The sequence below is a fragment of the Bubalus bubalis genome, chromosome 21 (assembly GCF_019923935.1).
Source record: "Bubalus bubalis isolate 160015118507 breed Murrah chromosome 21, NDDB_SH_1, whole genome shotgun sequence".
NCBI lineage: Eukaryota > Metazoa > Chordata > Mammalia > Artiodactyla > Bovidae > Bubalus > Bubalus bubalis.
The window spans coordinates 7,251,112-7,270,068 of record NC_059177.1 but is presented as its reverse complement, the minus strand read 5'-3'; the positions used below and the strand labels follow the sequence as shown (position 1 = coordinate 7,270,068).

At 48.4% G+C, this 18,957-nt stretch overlaps 1 protein-coding gene across 1 annotated transcript in view; it reads right to left on the bottom strand.

Moving 5' to 3' along the window:
• The window catches only part of TRIM71 (tripartite motif containing 71), a 65,351-nt gene extending 50,543 nt beyond the window's left edge, over positions 1 to 14,808 (bottom strand). Inside the window, exon 1 of the mRNA XM_025272270.3 lies at positions 13,785 to 14,808. Within this exon, the coding sequence (XP_025128055.1) occupies positions 13,785 to 14,660 (876 nt within the window). The 5' untranslated portion in view covers positions 14,661 to 14,808. The remainder of the gene's footprint in view (positions 1 to 13,784) is intronic.
• Positions 14,809 to 18,957: the final 4,149 nt, after the last annotated feature.

Below are 18,957 nucleotides of genomic sequence, written 5' to 3'. Positions count from 1 at the left end.
ATGGTTACTTTCCAAATTCTAAACAAGCTGCATTTTCAGTCTGAGATGCTCAGGTACAGAGTGCCCTTCTTTGCATGTTCCTGTACGTTACTAAGACTTCAATGTAATTAACAACTTCACCTCGGTTCTTAGATCTCAAGGCACACCTGTCTTTTTACTGTACAGCATACTTAAGGGTGAATAACAAGATTAGAGACTTAGCAGCTGCTGTGAACCTCAAATGTTGCCTACAATGAACTGCTATCTCGGGCTCGGAAAGGATTCAGCTACGCCCTCGTAACTCGGTTTCTATTCACCACTGTAAGTATCAACAACCTCAATATGAAACGCCCCTTTCCCCTATTAATCTCCCATTTACAATGGAGACACTTTTCCATCTACACTCCATGGAGGCAATTTTTTCCAGGATTCCCCTAAAAGCTCCAGATATTTGGGGTGGTCCATCACTGATCAGTTATATTTATTTTTTACGTGCACCCATGTGGCTTTTAAAAAATCTGGTTAAAATGGTAAAGACAAATTTTCCTCTTTGTATATGCCTCCTGAAAGCTCTGATAAAGTTAATATAATAAAATGGAAATAAAAACCAAAGAGAATTGTTCTGAAAAGTTATTAATAAGGGCAGAGGGAAAAAAAAAAATCAACAAAGGGCGAGGCTAACGGGGGACAGACAGATGCTTCCCCTGTCCCCTGCAGCACAGCCTCCAAAACAGCTCCTGCAACTTTGAATTTCTGTCTTCACTTATATTTTTAAATTTTGTATTAAAAAAAGAAAAGATGATTTACAGTATCATGTTAGTGTCAGGTGTATGGCACAAGGATTCAGTTTCACACATACGTGAAAGTATATATTCCCTCCTTTTCAGATTCTTTTCCCTTATAGGTTAATAGAAAATACTGAGTACAGATCACCCACTGTGATCTACAGTGAGTCCTTGTTCACATAAACATATATGTAGTGTACCCTGCACTTTTTCATCAGGAAATACCCCATCTGATCCTCAAACAGAAAAGACAGCCCTAGGCAGACAAATGCAACCGTTAGCATCCTACAGAGTGATTCGGGAACTGGAGTCTCAGAGCCACTCAACTTTGCTGACAAATGTTCCAGGATGAAAATCGGGGCTCCAGCTGGTGACAGTGACCACCAAGACTCAACACAGCACTGCTCCTATTTCAGGCATCAACACAGTGACCATGGCTGAAAACAGGAAACACAAGCGCCCTTCAGCTGGGGAATGTGAAAAACTATGGTACATTCATACAGTGGAAAACAACTCAGCAAGAAATAGGGAGGAACCACTGACACCAGCCACCTGCCACCTGCGAGGACTTGTGAACGCAGCCTGGCAAGTGGAAAAGGCCCAGATTGGAGGATCCAACACTCTCAGATGCCATTTCATGACCTTCTGGAGAAGACCAGACCAGAGGACTGGAGAAGAGGTTGGAGGCTGCCTGAGGCTCTAAGACGGGTATTGTGGGGTGATGAGGTGCTCTTTAGAGCCCGGAGTGATGGCACTCTCTGCCCTTGTCAAAAGGTGCAGAAGTGTACGCTAAAAAAGAAAGATCAATTTTACGATGTATATGTTTACCTCAATACGAAAAAACCGATGCCAAAAACACTAAAGAAGAAATCACCTAACTTAGTCAGAAATGAGGTTTTCCCTCTCGGCCTTGGGCTCTGCAGCTGAAACTGCCCCCTCAACTGTAGGGCAAAGCCTGGGGGGCAGGTCATCCCAAAGGCGGAGGAGAGGAAGGGGAAGCAGGGACCCGAGCTCCTTCCTGCAGGGCCAAGGCTCCTCCCCTCCATGAGGTCAGAGCCCTGATGGGCTGGAAGGGTCTAGAGTGCAGTCAAGGAGATTCCCTCAGCAGTCACCGTGCACCAGAGCTGCTGGCCCAGAGCACTGCCTTTGAGGAAGAAGGGTGAGTCACCCAGTAGCAAGATGGCTGGATAAACAGGCCCCATGAAGAAAAAGGATTCAAGGCTGTTCTGCTCACTGCCCTGTCTCCAGGGCCTCCAACTTTACACCAAAGCTGAATTCATAGGCATACAGGTCTGCTTACACAGAAATTTTCTGCACCGATTTCATTTTTACTTAAAACTGTGTAATTTATACAAACAAGTACGGAGGACACAGGGCTTCCCAGGTGGCTCAGCGGTAAAGAATCGGCCTGCAATGCAAGAGCCACAGGAGATGTGGGTTCAATCCCTGGGACAGGAAGATCCTCTGGAGAAGGAAACAGGGCTACAGCCCTTTGGGTCGAAGAAGAGTCGGACACGACGGAAAGCCTGACCACATACATACACGGGAGGACACACACAGGTCTGGGAACAACAGAGGCTGTGTCCCCCCTGTAAGCAAGCACAGGGCGCGGCTGAGTGCTGCCTGCTGGGTTAGCAAATAGCAAGCTGGGTTAGCACGAGTGTGAACGCACAGACGGGACTGGGCACTGCTAACTCAGGCTCCATTCTAGTCCCCCTCAGCCCAGGGTCTCCCCCACATTTTCATGAAATTTTCAAATGGAATCAAGCACCAAGGGGGAGTCCATCTTCCACGAAGTGCTGCTTACCGAGCTCTGACTGCCTCTTAGCTTAAACCCACCCCCCCCCCCCCCCGCGTGGGCCACACCTCTGCTTTGCCAGCTGCATCCCTGTGACTTTAGGGAACTTGACGGGGAGAAAGGTTTTACTCTAGGAGTTCTGCTTCCTGGGTGTGCACTTCCTTCAACAGACTTCTCTAATCCAGCGTCACAAGTCGTTCCAGTGGCAGCACCTGATTCCAGGTTTCTAACGCTGACCCGACCCACAGGAACCCACAGGAGTATTAACAACTCCCAACTTTTTCCTCTTCTCATCTCGCAACCCAAGGAGGGGAGCTGCTTCCCACAGCTGCTACCCGCCAGCCAGGCACGCAAGTAGTGTCTCTCCTTGCATTGCAATTTCCCAACTAAAAACTCACGAAGAACTCAGATAACAGTCAATAATGCTTTACGTTAAATTACCTGTTACAGTAACTAAACGTGGCTCTAGCTCCAGACTGATAAGCTAAGCTATTTCCTCTACTTATCAGTAGTCACCCTCCTAAAAAAGGGTAAAAAAGGGAATTCCCTGGCAGTCCAGCGGTTAGGGCTCAGTGCTTTCACTGCAGCTATTGAGTCTGGTCCCTGGTCAGGGAAGGGAGATCACGCAAGGTGTGCAGATGGCAGGAGGAAAAAAAAAAAAGGAATGGACCCCTAAAACTACAGTAATTTCACTCTTGGATAGGTATCTGGAAAAATTAAAAACTTCAAAAAGATACCTGCACCCCATGTTCACAGCAGCACTATTTACCATAACTAAGACAAGAAAGCAACTTGACATGTCCATCCACAGATGAAGGGATAAAAGAGACACACATACTACTCAGCCACAAAAAGAAACTTTGCCACTTGCAGCAATGTAAATGGACCAGAGAACATAATATGCTTAGTGAAAAAAGTCAGGCAAAAAGTATGACATCACTTATTTGTGGAATCTAAAAAATAAAACACAGGAAACAGCAAAACAGAAACACGCACAGGCACAGAAAACAAACCAGTGGTTACCAGTGGGGAGGGGCAAGATCGGGGCATGGGATCAAGAGGGACAAAGTACTGTGTATAAGATGGACAAGCAACAAGGATATACTGTACAGCAGAGGAAATCATACTCATTATTTAGGAATAACTTTTAACAGAGTATAATCGATAAAAATACTGAATCACTATGCTGTACACCTGAAATTAATATACTACTGTAAATCAACTACAATTTTACAAGATGGGGATGGGGAGCCTAACACCTTTCTTAGGGATGCTGAAAGGCAAAATCAGATAAAAGATCGCGATCACAAACACTCTATAGTCAAGCCAATGCAGCTGCTAGAAGCCAAAAACCACTCCTGCCTTCTTTCCATCTTCTACCTAAATCCCATCGTTCTCCAAGATTCCTGTCTTTCAGCCCAAACTCAGCTCCCTATCAGAACCTGTTCAGAGGCCATGAGAGCTTGCTTTAACATTTGGATTTCCTCTAGTAATGTAAATAAGACCACATATAAAGTAGCCACACAGGAAGCCAAGAATCCCTCTGCCCCATTCAAACAACCTTCTTCCAGTTCCATCCTCCCAGGGAGACTAACCAGAGGCTTGGCAAAGAGCACAATTCTAAGCAGCAGACATCCAAGTGTTTTGATGACAATCTTAACACATCAAGTCCTCTGTCAGCAATAAGGAACTGCCCGAATTATTTCATGGTATCAAATATCATTTGGCCATCAACCAGAAAACATTTTTTAAGAAAGATAAGCAGCGTATTTAATTTCACGAAGAAGGAATTTTACCCGTTTGACTGCAACTTGCAGAAAAGGTTGAAGCCAAATTTTTTTCACAATACTGAAAACATTTTTTCTAGCTCCTTCTTCAAAGCATCTTCATGTAAATCATAACCTCCCTCCATAAACAGTTCTCAAAAGCTACTTCAACCATTTCCATCTGAAAGGTCAGAAATCAAGGATAAGTGACTTGTCCAAGGTCTCACAGTTACTTCAGGGTGACACTGGGCTGTAAGCCCAGATCTTCTTACCAAGAAGCTACAAGCATCTTCCCGTTCCGTGGCTTGAAAAAGAAGTTTCCTTTGTTTCTGATAAGAAAATAAAGGCAGCACCGCTATTTTCCATCACCACTGGGAACCGGCAATCCAGAAACCATCTTTCTCGATTTGGTCCTTAAGGCCACCAACATCAACCAAGGCCAGATCTGGCATAAGAGCCCCAAACCCACTGGTGTTAGAATATTTACTCTGACGTGCTGGGGCCTCAGGGTGAGCCTGTGTTAGAGGCGGTTGGCAGAGGAAGCATCCTTCTCACTTCGATACTGAGAGACCTCCTATGAGACTTATGCATCATTTCAAGAGATTAAACTCAAGGCCTCTTCCTTGCTAAATTACCGCTCTGACAACACATTAACCCTAGAAGGAGAGGCAGTCGCAGCAACGACGGCCACACTTGCTTTTGCCAAGCTGTACCTGTGCGTGCATTCTCAGTCACAAAGTCGTGTTTGACTCTTTGTGATCCCATGGACTCTAGCCCACCAGGCTCCTCTGTCCATGGAATTCTCCAGGCAAGAATACTGGAGTGGGTTGCCCTTTCCTTCTCCAGGGGATCTTTCTAACTCAGGGATTGAACCCGTGTTCCCGGCACTGGCAGGTGGCATCTTTACCACTGAGCCCAGGAAGGCTCCGGCTGTAAATTACATGAATGTTATTTCATTTTCTCCTTAATAATTAAAAAAAAAAAAGACCAAAACCAAAATAAAACACAAAAAGCTAAAGATTCAAACAATAAATTTAGCATTAAATTTCAGACTTTTAAGGACCAGTTTCAAAAATATAATTGTGGACTTCCCTGGCTAAGACTGCACTCCCAATGCAGAGTCCAGGTTCCATCCCTGGTCAGGGAACTAAGTTACACATGCTGCAACTAAGAGTTCCTATGCCGATGCTAAGACGCAGTGCAGCCAAATAAATACATAAATATTTTAAGACATAATGATATATTTGCCAAATACTGTACATAAATTACAGAGCAAAGAGTGCTGGAGCAGGCAAGTTCCTGCTAAAGTCACTTCACCACCCCAGCCTGTCTCCCCATTTGTAAAGCAGCAGTTTTTCTATAACGACTTAAGGCCTTTCTTGTGATAACTGAAGTTTCCTCTTCGGGAACACCTAAACACGCAACTGACAACACCGTGAAATTAGAGCTTATAAAATATTCCAGTCTGTGAAATCCAACTGTTCCCTTGAGCAAGTTGATCTCTTTCCTTGAAATGTCACGGTCCCCCCAAAGATCAAGACTTTCAAGATTAATGATTCTCAACACATCATATAAAATGTAAACACAAACACTGGCCTTCCACCAAAAATAAAAAAGCCACAGGCATTGATGCAGCCTGTAAAGACACTTGTGCCCATCTTTCCGCTGGGCTTAGGGAGCCCTGTAACCCAAAGACGGTCTAGACCTGAAGTTCAAGTTGAGGGCTAGTTTTTCTAGAGTGAAATGAAGTTTATGCATGTTTCTCCAGTTCACCTTCCATTACTTGAAAGAATCACTGCATCTTTCCAATTAGACCAGAGTAAACTGACAGAAGCCAGTTTCCAACATCGACAAACAGTTTTCTTCTACAACATCCTCTTTGGAGGCAAAAGGATGGGGTGAGGAGTCTGCTTCAAAACTCAACAGCTTATTAATTACAAACAGCAAGGTCCTCTTATTGTACAGCACAGAGAACCATTATTCAGTATCCTATGATAAACCATAATGGAAAACAAATACTAAAAAAAGGAATAATGTATATATGTATAACTGAATTACTTTGCTATATAACAAAAATTAATAATATTGTAAATGAACTACACATCAATAAAAAAAATTTTTTTTGTTGTTTAATAATTAAAAAAAAAAAAAAATGTTTACAGGGACTTCCCTGGTGGTCCAGTGGTTAAGAATCTGGCTTACCAAGGCAGGTGAAGCAGATTCCATCCCTGGTTGGGGAACCAAGATCCCACATGCCAGGGAGCAACTAAATCCGCATGCCTGCTAAGACCCAACACAAATAAGTAAATAAGTAAATAATTTTTAAAATATTTACAATTGCCTTCTAGTGTGCTATAAGACACTTTAAATATATTAATTGGAATGCTTACAACACTGCTAAGTGTTACAGATGAGAAACTAAGGTAGCACAAGAAATCTCAAAACCACATTGTCTAAGAGTGGTTAAGTAAAAATAAACCTAAAATAAACATAAAAAAAAACATTTTTCCAACTATACCAAAATTTCCTCTACTATATCCACTTTTCTGCTCAGCACTTATCCAGTACAAGCCAAGAGATGATCCTCAGAAAAAGATCTTCCTCTGACACTTATCTTAAAGAGAGGTAGAGGATACAGACCAAAACCTTCAATGGTCTGCCCAAACACACCGTAATCATGACTGCTGATGCCACCTCTTCACCATTCTGGTTTTTTTAAACACCTGTGCTGAAGATGTTCTATCAGATCCATGTACAGCAAAATCTCCATGTCCAGACTTTTTCTTAGAAGAACACCTTTAGAATTATGTCAGTTGGTCAAAGATATGAAAGAAGTTTGCAAAAACCCATTGTCATTTCAAGAAAAGAAAACACACACACACACATCTTCAACTGCAAACAGTTAAGGCTAGATGGAAGGAAACGGCTGACTGGACTTTTCAGGAGTGACAACTAAAGGATACAGTTGCTGACCTTTGACAGAGGCTCAGGGGTTCCAAAACCAACTCAGGGACCCTCAAAATTCATAGGGTGTGGGAGCCAGGAAGGGAGCCCCTAGTCTACACAACTGACCTGATCCACTTCATTGTCTCGTGCACACTGCTCTGCTTCATGCAAGTCCCATTAATGTCGGCAGAATGTGCAATTTGCACAAGTTTGTCAGATGAGCAATCACAGTCAACAATTTAGCCCTGGCAGTCCAGGGGTTAAGACTCCTGCACTTCCACTGCAGGGAGCATGGGTTTGATACCTGGTTGGGGAACTAAGATACCACATGCCCCCGGTGTAGCCAAAAAAAATTTTTAAATAAATTATGCCCTTATTCATGATCAGGACTCCTCTTCCCAATATTTACAACTTCAACTTGTAGTCTGTATATTACTGAAAGCAGTATCACTAAAGAATACCACTTCCTTCTGCAAAGCAATTATTCTTCAATAAAAAATTAATTAAAAAAAAAAAAGAACACCACTTCCTTAGGGCAACTGTGTGGAATATTGTTTTTGAACAAATTACTAATTTCTCATGTCTACTGATCCTTAACTGGGATCATTATACAGATGTACTAAAAACAGGACTCACTTGGTAGGAACTGACACTCAGGTAAGAAACATCTACATAAAAGAGGACAAAACAAAACATTGGTCTGATAGCTTCAGATTAAACCAGAATCTCCCCAAATTTCAGCGGTTTTGAGTGGGAGATGAAAGCCAGGAGTTAGGGGTCTTCCCGTTTCATTCCACTCTACCTTCAAAGCCAACCGCAAGCAAAGTAAAACACGAAGGAAGCGGAAGATGCCCTCTGAGGAGGCAAAGAATTACGCTGGAATAGGGTTTAAGCCAAAGTTTCAGATGTAAATTGCCTACGCTCAACCCCCCACACCCCTCCCAATTTTTCTGTTAACAAGTCAGAGCCTTGTCAATCAAAACAGTCAATCTGGTTTCAGTCAACTAGGTTTGTGGGTACAGACAAAACCTCAAAGGGAGGAGAATAATTTAGGACTGAAGAAGCGGGAGGTCGCATTAGCTGAAGAGGAAAGATGGCTCAGGCTTCCTCCTCCAAGTCACAAAACTTGAAAGCTCAAGGGAAGCCAGAACAGAGTGGGCTGCGAGGGTGGCGTCTTGCTCCCTTTGGGGGGCTGTAATTCTTATCAGTACCTTTTCCCTCCCTTCCAAAATAACAGAGGTGGCACAAACAGCCTCAGTGAGTCAAGCCCTGAACTCTTTGTTAGTGTTATGGGGAAAGGCAGGAGGAAACCGCCTGCGTGGTAGAATTCTTCTCAATCTTTCGTTCAAGTGTCATGAAGAATGACATCGAATTGGTCCTTTATTCCCTAAGAATGAATACATTTGAAATAAACCTTGCCCTGTGAGAGGAACTGGTGAGAATAAGCAACCCATGTAACTTCAGTAAGCACCAAAGCAAATAAAACTTGGAGGGGGTTAAATGTGAGAGCTATATAGAATTATCAAGTAAGTTAAAATTCTTCATAAGCAGAAAAAGTTTATAAACCCTTTCTTCTCCTGGCAAACTACTTCAACAACAAAAGAATTTGAACCATTTCACCTCATTTATGGCTTCCTCCAAAGCTAACTCCCTTTCTACATATGCGAAGTTGGTTGGTTGTTTTTTTTTTTAATGAAAACATAAGAAGCAAAACAGTTGTGCTCAAAATTTTACATGTGCAGAGAAATTAGGAAACTCTGCATTTTAATGTTGGTTTTAGTGCCCTGAAATCTGAAAAGGACTCCCTGGAATTAGCATTTATAAGTAGCTAAAATGGGAAGGAAAGCTGGGATGGAAAAAGGCAATTTTACTCAGTCTTTAAACACTTTTAGACTGCTTTAGTCCTACAACTATTTAACTTTTAAACACTGAATCATAAAGAATGTATAGTGCTATCAAACGAACTGAAAGTACCCGTTTTCTTCCTAAAATATTTTCATTATTTGCAAAATATATATTCCTAGCACTGGAAATAAAGATCCTGTAGACCAAAACTAAGTCTATGCAACTCTCCAACTAGTGTTTACTCCTTAGCAAGAAAAACTGGTCATAAGTCTCCGGAGACAGCACTTATTCCAGCCTCAGGATCACCAGCATCCTTTCTGACTCTCGGCTGTGCCGGTGAGGCAACCTCACCAGCACAGCTTGCCAAACTAGCCACTTGCCTGGGAGCCATGTTGGTGAAACTCATCTTTATGCAGTTTATGGAAGACCAGGCACATTCCTCCGATCACATGTGAATATTTTTTTAAAGTTCACAGTGTAGAGATTATATTCAAAATTAACATATTGAGAAGTCAATAGTGAACATTTCTCTCCCGGAGGTTTTCCTCAAACATTTTCATAATTCAACAGATTTCAATCTACAAATGTCCACCTGCTGAACTGGATTCAAAGCAGGAACCTTCCAACTATTTCCAAGGTATGGAAGGTCTGATTTTCCGGTAAATAGGTGAGATGTGTGTGCTAAGCAGACATACATCTACCAAGTCCTATCAAACTGGTAGAGGATGCAGAGCAGAAACAACTAGAATGCACATTTTTACTCATTTTTTACCTTGTCCTTAAACAAAAAATCCTCTTACTATAAATTTTACAATTTACAAGGCACACACATATAATTTTAAAACACAAAGGGATGCATGCCTGAGAAAACTTAGCCTCTGCAAATACAGAATAAAATATATTGATGCCAATTTGGGTAAAGTCCCCATTCACAGGAACTTATTCAAAATAAGATACAAGAGTACATTCCACAATCAATTATTTTAGGCAGCAAACCTTCTTCCTCCAGGTTTGGAGCTGATTTTTGGAGAGTGGTTTCCTCAATATTTGGGGTCAACATTTATGATCATATTGAATTGGAATTCTAGAACCTATCTTCCAGGGAGTTTGTTACACACACACACACACACACACACACACACAGAAATAAACTGCATTCGTCCCTTCATCCCACTTTCCATCCAGCAGACTCAGGAAAATCCACCCCCACTCCCTCTTTCCTAACTGGGAACCAACATTGCCATCTTCGGGGTCTACAAAGAAACCCTCAGCTCAAGATGGCAACTAGGTCACCCCTGCCCTACTCCCAAGTGACAGGGCCTTTCCGGGGACCGGAACAGGCTCAGACCCCACTCAGCTTCTCCCATTTACAGAGCGCTGCCGCCCGTCCCTGAACACACACACACCCTTTCTGCTCCCAGTGTCGCCTCCGAGGCAGCCAAGGAAGAGCTTGCTTCCCACGTGCAAGCAACACAACATTTAAGGGCACCTCGTGACGACCGGAGCCGCGCGCTCCGGCCCAGATCTGCGCCCCAGGTCTCCCAGCAGATGCCTGCCGACCCTGTCTCGGGCCCGCCGCGTCCAGCTGGCGGAGACCGGCTCCGAACTGGTCGAGCCGCCTCCGCCCGCCACTCCCAGGCCCCGTGGCAGGCGCGCGGCCAGCGGTCCCGGGGCGCCGACCACCCACCCCCCGCTCGATTCCCAGCCAGGCCGCCCGCCAGCAGGCCTTTTGGGCTGACCGCCACCGAGGCGAAAAACCCAAACTCTCGTTTTTTGCCTGGACCAAATACAGAGTAGGAGGAAGCAACCTTCATTCCGTTGGAAAACCCAGCTCCTTTCTTTTAGTTTTCCGGTTAACGTTTTAAACCAACGGTCAGAGAACCATCTTGTCGCGCTGGCGGGGATGCTTAAGGAACGCAGTTTGGGGGAAGAGACCCGACCGGCTACCCTCCTCGATGCCAACTGTTGGACGCACTCTCCCTAAAATTAAAGGGCAAGAGCCAGGTATGGGGGTCCCCTTGCCCAAAGTCAGGTGGCATCAGTCACCATAAGACAAGGGCAAGCTGAATTATTTCATACAGCCTGTTGACACCGGAGCAACTCAGAAGAACAGCACATTTCAAAAATCGAAGCAGACTGTACCCATTGAAAACCACACGGATTTAGGCATTCCTTTCATCACTATCAGAGGACAAGGCGGTCATCTCCCATAGTAACCTCAGGCTCTTTTCCCAATCGGAAAAGGGGCTTTCTAAAGGCACATCATTCCGAAACTATTAAAGATCACTCCCTTGGAAGGACAGAAAGAATTTAGGCCAGGGCTGGGACCCCCTGGGTGAACCAGGTGCTTTTCCTCTGAACATCTGACTTTCCCATTCACAGCCCTAGTCTGTCCCTTTAAACTCAAATTCGGTAACATTCCAAACCCAGAAAATATTAAAAAGGTCTAAAAATTAATTTCCAAGTTTTCTTCTTTAAAACCAACAGGGGGGCAGGGGGAGTAGAGTTTGCTCAAAACTGAGAAAATTTCGTGTTTTTAAAGGTTAGTTGATCTAACAGTGTAGTATAATGCCTCTGCCCAACAACTTCACCAGAACTGCACACGTTAAAAAATAGAAATGTTCAGGGCATCCAGGTACCTCCCAGGGTGAGGGGAACACCGCTCACTTCACACACTCCCATACCATTTGAATGGTTTTATAATTTGAAAAGTATATAAACCTTTTACAAGTCTGGCAACACTGAGCATGTACTGTTTTAACCCAAATAAAACGTATACGGATCTTTAACTGGGAATATAAATAAAACCTGACATTTAAACTCAACTGCTGAGAGGGAGGGTTCCATCTACGCCCCTGCCAGGAGGGAAACGGGGGCGGATTCAAGGCGCCCTCTCCCGCCTCCTCCCCGTTGACACTAAACTTCCCAATGAATTGGTTCCCTCTTTCCATTCCCGAGATTGGGATTCAGATCTCTTTTACCTCAATCCATTTTTTGAAAGAATCTGCTAGAAACATTCAGCCCTGAATGTGGGAAAACTTTCAGAAGAGTCCATTCAAAGCTTTAAAAAAGGAAAGCAAAGAATAACGGCCCGCCTAGGCTTCGTACCCAGAAAGAAACTTTGAAAATGAGGGGTCCACAAGAAGTAGATTAGAATTTCAACTTTTTTCCAATAGAAGAAGCCGGCTTAAGGCCAGCAGGCAATAGCTCCGCCCTCCTCCCCAAATAACAGGTTAGAAGTGGAAAAGGCTGCGCGGGGCAAGCCTCAGCCGCGCTCGCAGCCAGCACGCCCACCCCACCTCGCAGGCGGCGACTCCCACAAGGACTCCTATTCCCCTGCAAGGCCAGGCTCTAGCATCACGTCTCCCCGAGGGACTACAGGTAGATCCCACCAAGGCACCAACCCTCTCAGCAGAGGCTGAGCCTCAAAACGTTCGGCCCCTTCCACTCATGGGCTCCAATAACTTTAAAGTGGTACACGATGTGAAAAATATACAAGAAAGGTTTATTCCACCAACAGGCTCTACGTGCCCGGTTCGAGCCGCGTACAGCCGGGATCGGCTTGTTCCCCAGGGGCAGTCGAGCCTCAGGCTGAACGGGGTGGGGACACCTCTCAACCTGGGAAACCGGTTCCGGAGAGACCGAAGCCGGGGCAGGCGGGGGCAGCCCGAGGACTTCCAGCTGGGTGAGGGCAACCAGCAAGGCCCGCCCCCCGCCTCCAACCCGCAGCTCCGGGCGCAGCGGTGGCCCACGAGGCTCATGTCCACACAAGGGAGGTTCAGGGGCCAGAACGCGCTTTTTCTCCACGTTACGGAAACGGAACCTCGGGAGATGGAGGCTGAAGACCCAAGGCCCTCATAGATCAGCAACTGCCCGCTTATCCCACACAAGGAGGTATCCAACTACACGTATAGTCCGCCCTCCTGATCGCGCACGTGGAAAACCAGGGCATTTCGGGCACGTGTACCCCACTCACCCACTAGATCCCCTAACTCCTGGCCAATGCCTTACTTAAAAGCAACCATCGAGGAACTTTAAACAAACAAAACTTAAGTGGGGGAAAAACCTAAACAGGAGCCCTCAGTATGCCAGGAGGCCTCTAGTGTACCCCCACAAGACCACATCTACGCACACACACACACACACGCCTCCATCCCGTGTCTTAATTAAAACAATAGCCTGCCCGTTTTGTCAAACAGAAATGAGGAAACCAAAGTCTCTAAAGAGGGGGGTATCTCCAACCTCGGGAGCTGTCTGGGGGAGCAGAGTAGGGACCCTCGGTCACGGAGGCCAGGTCTACACAGTCAGACATCTGTGTTACCCCAGCTCCTGCCTATAACTGGAGACAGCGGTTACCACGTTTGGCCAGCCAGAAAATTAGATATGGAAGCGGGAAGAGGGGAAGTTCGCGTCTGGGACCCTCTGCGGCCCGCACACAGAAGCCAGCTCTTCTCCGCACACACACGGTCGTCGGCTCCATGGCAGTGACTGCCACGTAGTCAAAAAGAAAAATGGAAAAATCCGGAAGGGGGAGAAGACTCCCTCCCTCAGTCGGGGACCTGCCCGGAGACCCCTGCGAACACCCCCGCAGCTCCACTGGGGCCCAGACCCGCTGCCCAAGTCTCCGGGCCGCAGTCCCCGGCAGGAGCGGTTCCCCACACTCACCTCGTCGTCGTGGTGCTGGCAGAAGCCGAGGCGCTCCGGGAAGACGGAGAGGAGGGAGAAGGGAGCGCCTGGGAAGGGCGGCCCGAGCCCGAGCTGTTGCGCCGCTGCCGCGGCAGCGGCTGCGGCGGGGCCGGGCGGGCCGCGCTCGATGTAGTGGTCCTTGGTGAGGCGCACGCGCTGGTGCGCGCGGACGCAGTTGTCGCACAGGTGCTCCTGGCAGTCGAGGCAACGCGACGAGGCCGCGTTGCCCTCGTCGCAGGAGCTGCAGCCATGGGGCCGGCGCAGCAGCAGCGCCGACGGGGAGCCTGCGGGGCCGCCAGGCGCCGAGCGGGACGGCGCAGGCGGCGGCGGCGCGGGAGGGAGCGGCGGCGGCGGCGCCGAGGCGGCCGCGCGCGGGTGCGCGTGGTGCGCGTGGTGCCGATGGTTGCTTCCGTGGCCGCCTGCGCCCGCTGCGGCGCCGGCCCGCCCGTTCTTCGGCGGCGGCTCGTCGGCCGTGGCCACCACGGCGTCGAGCAGGTTGCTGAGCAGGAAGGCGGACGAGGGCAGTGCATCCATGCCCGCCGCCTCGGCCAGAACGACCTTCTGGTCGCACACGGGGCAGCGCAGCTTGAGCGGCTCTCCCGGCGCGCCGCCGCCGCCGCCCGCCGCCGGCAGCCGGTGCGCCTCGAGGCACGGGCGGCAGAAGGCGTGCAGGCAGGGCAGGACGTGCAGGCGGCGCGCCGCGGCCCCGGGGCCCCCGCCGCCGCCCCCCGACGACGTGGACGTCTGCGAAGATGACGACGACGCCGACGAGTTGGAGGAGAGCGGCGCCGGCGAGCCGCACATCTCCTTGCACAGCAGGCAGATCTGGAAGTCGGTCTCAGGGAACGAAGCCATTTGCAACCAGGCCCGGAGGAGGGAGGAGACCAGAGAGGAAGAGGAGGAGGAGAGCGCCGACGAGGTGGGTGGGGGAGCCGCCGACTCACTCAGAAAAAAGGCATCGATTAGGCCTACGCACGGGAGCCGGCACCAGAGCGGCGCGGCCGGCTCGGCCTCGCCGCGTCCGGCCCGCGCGCTGCCACCCGCGACGCAGCGGGCATTAAATGCCACTTTCCAGAGGCGACAAGGATTTCTCCCGGAGGAGGACGCGGGAGCCGTGCGCCTAACGAGGCGGGAGCGCCGGAACAAGTCCCGACACGCGAGGGGCGAGCGGGGGCAGGGAGGTCAGAGGACTCCTGGAGCAGCTGCAGCTTAGCTTCTCGCCAGCCGAGGGGAATTGTCCCCCACCCCCAAGTCAAGTCCGCTGTGCAATCCCAGTCCCGGCTTGAGAGGCAGAATTTGGTTCGACGAGTATTTGGTGCGTGGGCTTTTCTTTAAATGGATTTAGTCTCTTCTTGGGACAGGAAGGCTCCCCAAACTAGTAAAGGCGGGAGCGGCGCGACGCCGAGCCCGTGTCCCCCCGCGCGATGCCAACCGCCCCACCGCATGACGCGGCGGCCAGGGGCTCCTGGGTGGCCCGGCGTGCTGCGCTCCGGGCTTGCGCACGGCCGGGCGCGGCCTCTCTGCAAGGGCGGTGAGCTCCGCCGCAGCTGCAGCTAGTGGGGCCCGCCGCGGCCGCACGCGGGTAGTACGCACGCGCGCCCCACGCGCCTCGAGTCTCCCGCGCGCCCGCCGAGCCCCGCGGAGCTGCCGGCGCTTAACACGCACGCGCGCCCCACGCGGCCCGGGGCCCTCTTGCCCCGGCCTTGTAGGGCCTGGGCGCCTCCCACGCGCTCCTTCTCCTCTGGTTTAGCCGCGCCGCTGCGCGGGGCCGCAGGTCCCCGAGGGCCGTCGTGAATTATTCATCGGCAGGAAGATATTAGATGTACCCGCTGCCCGCTCCGCGCGAGCCGTCGTGCAATGCTATCCGAGCTCTGCGCGCGCCCCGCGCCCCTCCTCCTCCTCGCGTCCGTCCTCTCTGAAACCTTGGCAGCGAAGGGGGATCACATTTCCTTTGTCATCGGGCCATTTCGCCCTCGCCTTGGTCCCCCCCTCCGATCCCGAGCCGCGAGGACGGAACCTCCACCGAGGCGCGCCGGAATCAGTGGAACCGGCAACGGCCCAGAGCGGTGAGATCAGGAGCCGCGTGGTCAACGCCGCCGGCCCGCGCCCGCGTCATCTTCTTTCTGAAAGCGAGTCGCCGAGAGAGACGGGTGGCCCCGGCAGCGTTGCGCCTACCGGGCTTGGCTCGCGCTGTGCGCCCTGACCGCCTGGGGCTTTGAACAACTCCGCAATTCGGGCTGCGTGCGTGCACGCGCGCGCGTCCCCCCTTTCTCAGCTTTGCCGCCTCTTCCTCCTCCTCCTCCTCCTCCTCCTCTCAGTACATTGGTTATTGGGACTGATCGGAATTCGGAATCCTTTTAATCTCCAAAGGAGCAAACTCACTTCCGCCCGAGTGCTGGGAGGGGGCTGGGGGAGGGGACACAGAGGAGGGGGTTCCAGGCAAACAGGAAACATTAGCCCTCTCTGCACGGCTCGCTTTTGTGTGCTCCCTCCCTCCTCCTTCCAACCTCCTCCCTTCTCCCGGCCGCTGGGGAGATGAACGCCCCCGGGCTTCAGTGTGACGACCTTTGAAACCCTCTAAGCGCGGAGTGGAGAGCGACTCTTCCGTTTATTTAAAAAAGGAAAGAAAAGATTTCATTCTGAATCCTGGTTCTGCAGAGGCTGATATCCACTGCCCGTGAGATCTCACCCCCACCCCCGCCCCAGCCACCGGTTTCTTTCTTTTTTTTTCGTTTTCTTAAGGACTCTGCATATGTGTGATCAACAGCAAAACATCAGGCAGTTTGGAATTAAACGAATCTGAATTTCGACCTGCTGGAGGGCCAGTTTCTTTTGGCGTTTTACTGGGGGGTGGGGGGGGGGTGGAGATAGGGGGCAGAGGGCAGCTGTTCGGGGGAGGTCCCCGGTGATGGCCCCACGGCCATCTGGGTGCTACCCGAGGCTGCCTGGGCGGTTCTGGTAGAGGAACTCGCTGTGCCCTGGAGAGAGACTGACTTGGTAGAGTGGAGAGGGCCAAATAGCAGGATTTAGAGGGTATATAGTGAGGCCATCGGGTGGACCGATTGTCCCAGTCTTAACAGCATCAAGCTGTGAGTGACAGCTTGGGTCCCACTTCTACAAACAACCTGGATGAATCTCAAAAACATCTTGTTAGAAGAAAGGAACCAAACACAAAGTTCATACTTTGTGATTCCATATACGGAAAATTCTAGAACAGGCATAACTAAGCTTTGAGATAGGAAAAGAACCCTCGAGGGTGAGAGAGTAGTGACTGGGAAAGGGGATAGGAGAGAACCTTCTGGGGAAATGAAGGGGTATTTGTGTGTACATTTGTCAAAACTTCTAGATATGCCATTTAACATCTGTGCAAAATTATACTGGCTGTAAACTAAGTTCAAAAAATAATAACTTGGTGCCTAAGCTAAACATCCATGCTTGTATCATAAATGTGAAATATAGAAGAAAAAAACTACATACACATTTGCAGCTCACCAGATTTCACAGAGATTTGCAGGGAACTCTTAACATGCTGAAGGCCCCATGCTGCAGAAACACCACCCTAGTGGGACAAAGCCACCATGGGGTCTGGTGCTGCCTTGAGATGGGAAGAACTCGAGGACAAGCCAGCAGACCTAGTCTGCTGCTGCTGTCTCCTTGGCACCTGGAGCAAATCTGAACTGAGTGCACAGTCACCCAAATGTGGGAGGAGTGCAAAAATTATTATGGAATAAACCCAGAACGCATCAGTTATATCTCAATAAAATGGGGCGGCGGGTGGGGGACAGATTTCCTTCTTTGACCAATGAAAGAGAAGTTAACATTTTATGCTTTGAATATTAGAAATAACATTGTGTATCAACTACATTCCAATATAAAAATTTAATACATATTAGGAGTTTTTCATGCCAACACAAGTTTCTTCCACAGTTTGAGACCTGTGAATAAGCGTGTGCATGCTGGCACATGAATTTTCCTACAGAATTTTGTACCACACTGGCCTTGCTTCAACAGAGGTGTGGATGTATTCCGTGGTTTTTGTTTCTTTTCCTTTCTTTGATTGTTTTTAATTTCTTTCTTTTTTTTTTTTTTTTTTAAACAAAAACAAGAGGAAAACAGATGGGGGAAGAGAATTGCCAGAAGGAAGATGGCCCCAGAGGGTCAGAAAAGGGATGGGCCAGACCTGCTGTCTCCCTCTTGGTTGGCCCCACCCACCAGCATCTAAAAAGGTTTTTTAAAAAAAAGATGACCAGAGAGGGGGAGGGGAGAATTAGCAGCTCTTCTGGTCCTATGACTCTAAATATCTTGCAAGTGGATGGCAGAGATGGAAAGTCAGCTGAGACATCTCCAAGGAGCCGGAAGACTGTAACTCCAGAAAGAGGAATCAAACTCCACAGCAGGGGGTGGGTTAGTTTCCTGGGGACAATTGCTCAGAATAAGGCAAAAAGAAGGAGAGGGAGGAAAAAGATGTTGATTTCTCTTCATGAAGTAGCTTCCCTTTCTTTCCTTTCCTGAATTGACAGGACATTGCCAGGAAGCAGGGCTGCAGTGTAAATTGTTAAATTAGCACTTTTCTAATTTCCATTAAGACTTAATTCACCATACCTTGGGAGAGGGAAATTTTTTAAGCAACTCATTCAATCCCAATTGTAGAGAAATAAAGTTATGATTTTTTAAAACATGGTGTAGTGAGAAGACCAAATTAGGAAGAGATTTTAATAAGGCTGTAGCTTATCCATGAGAGGAACGGGAGCTGTATATCCAGATGAAAGGTCAAAGACAGTCCCCTGCTATAAACTAGTATTAAATTTTTCATTGCCATCCTAGCTAAAAAACACCCTTTCTTAGCAAGAGAGGAACAAGCAGCCGTCCAGTTTTGCCTAAATTAGAAAGGGAATACATAAACATCTTTCTGAAACCTGAAAATCAATCATTTGTATTTCAATAACGAACTACTTCTTAAAAAAAAAAAAGCCCTAAAATTATGTAGGCAGTAAATTTGCAGTCTTTCTCGAATTCATCTGTAACCATATTTTCTTTTCAAAGAGGACACTGGCCTCTGCTGTTCTCTCAGGCCTGGGCTTGGGGTTCTACCACATTTCCATCCATCAGAGCGACTGTATCTGTTTTTTGCATCTGATCCTTTCATTAAATA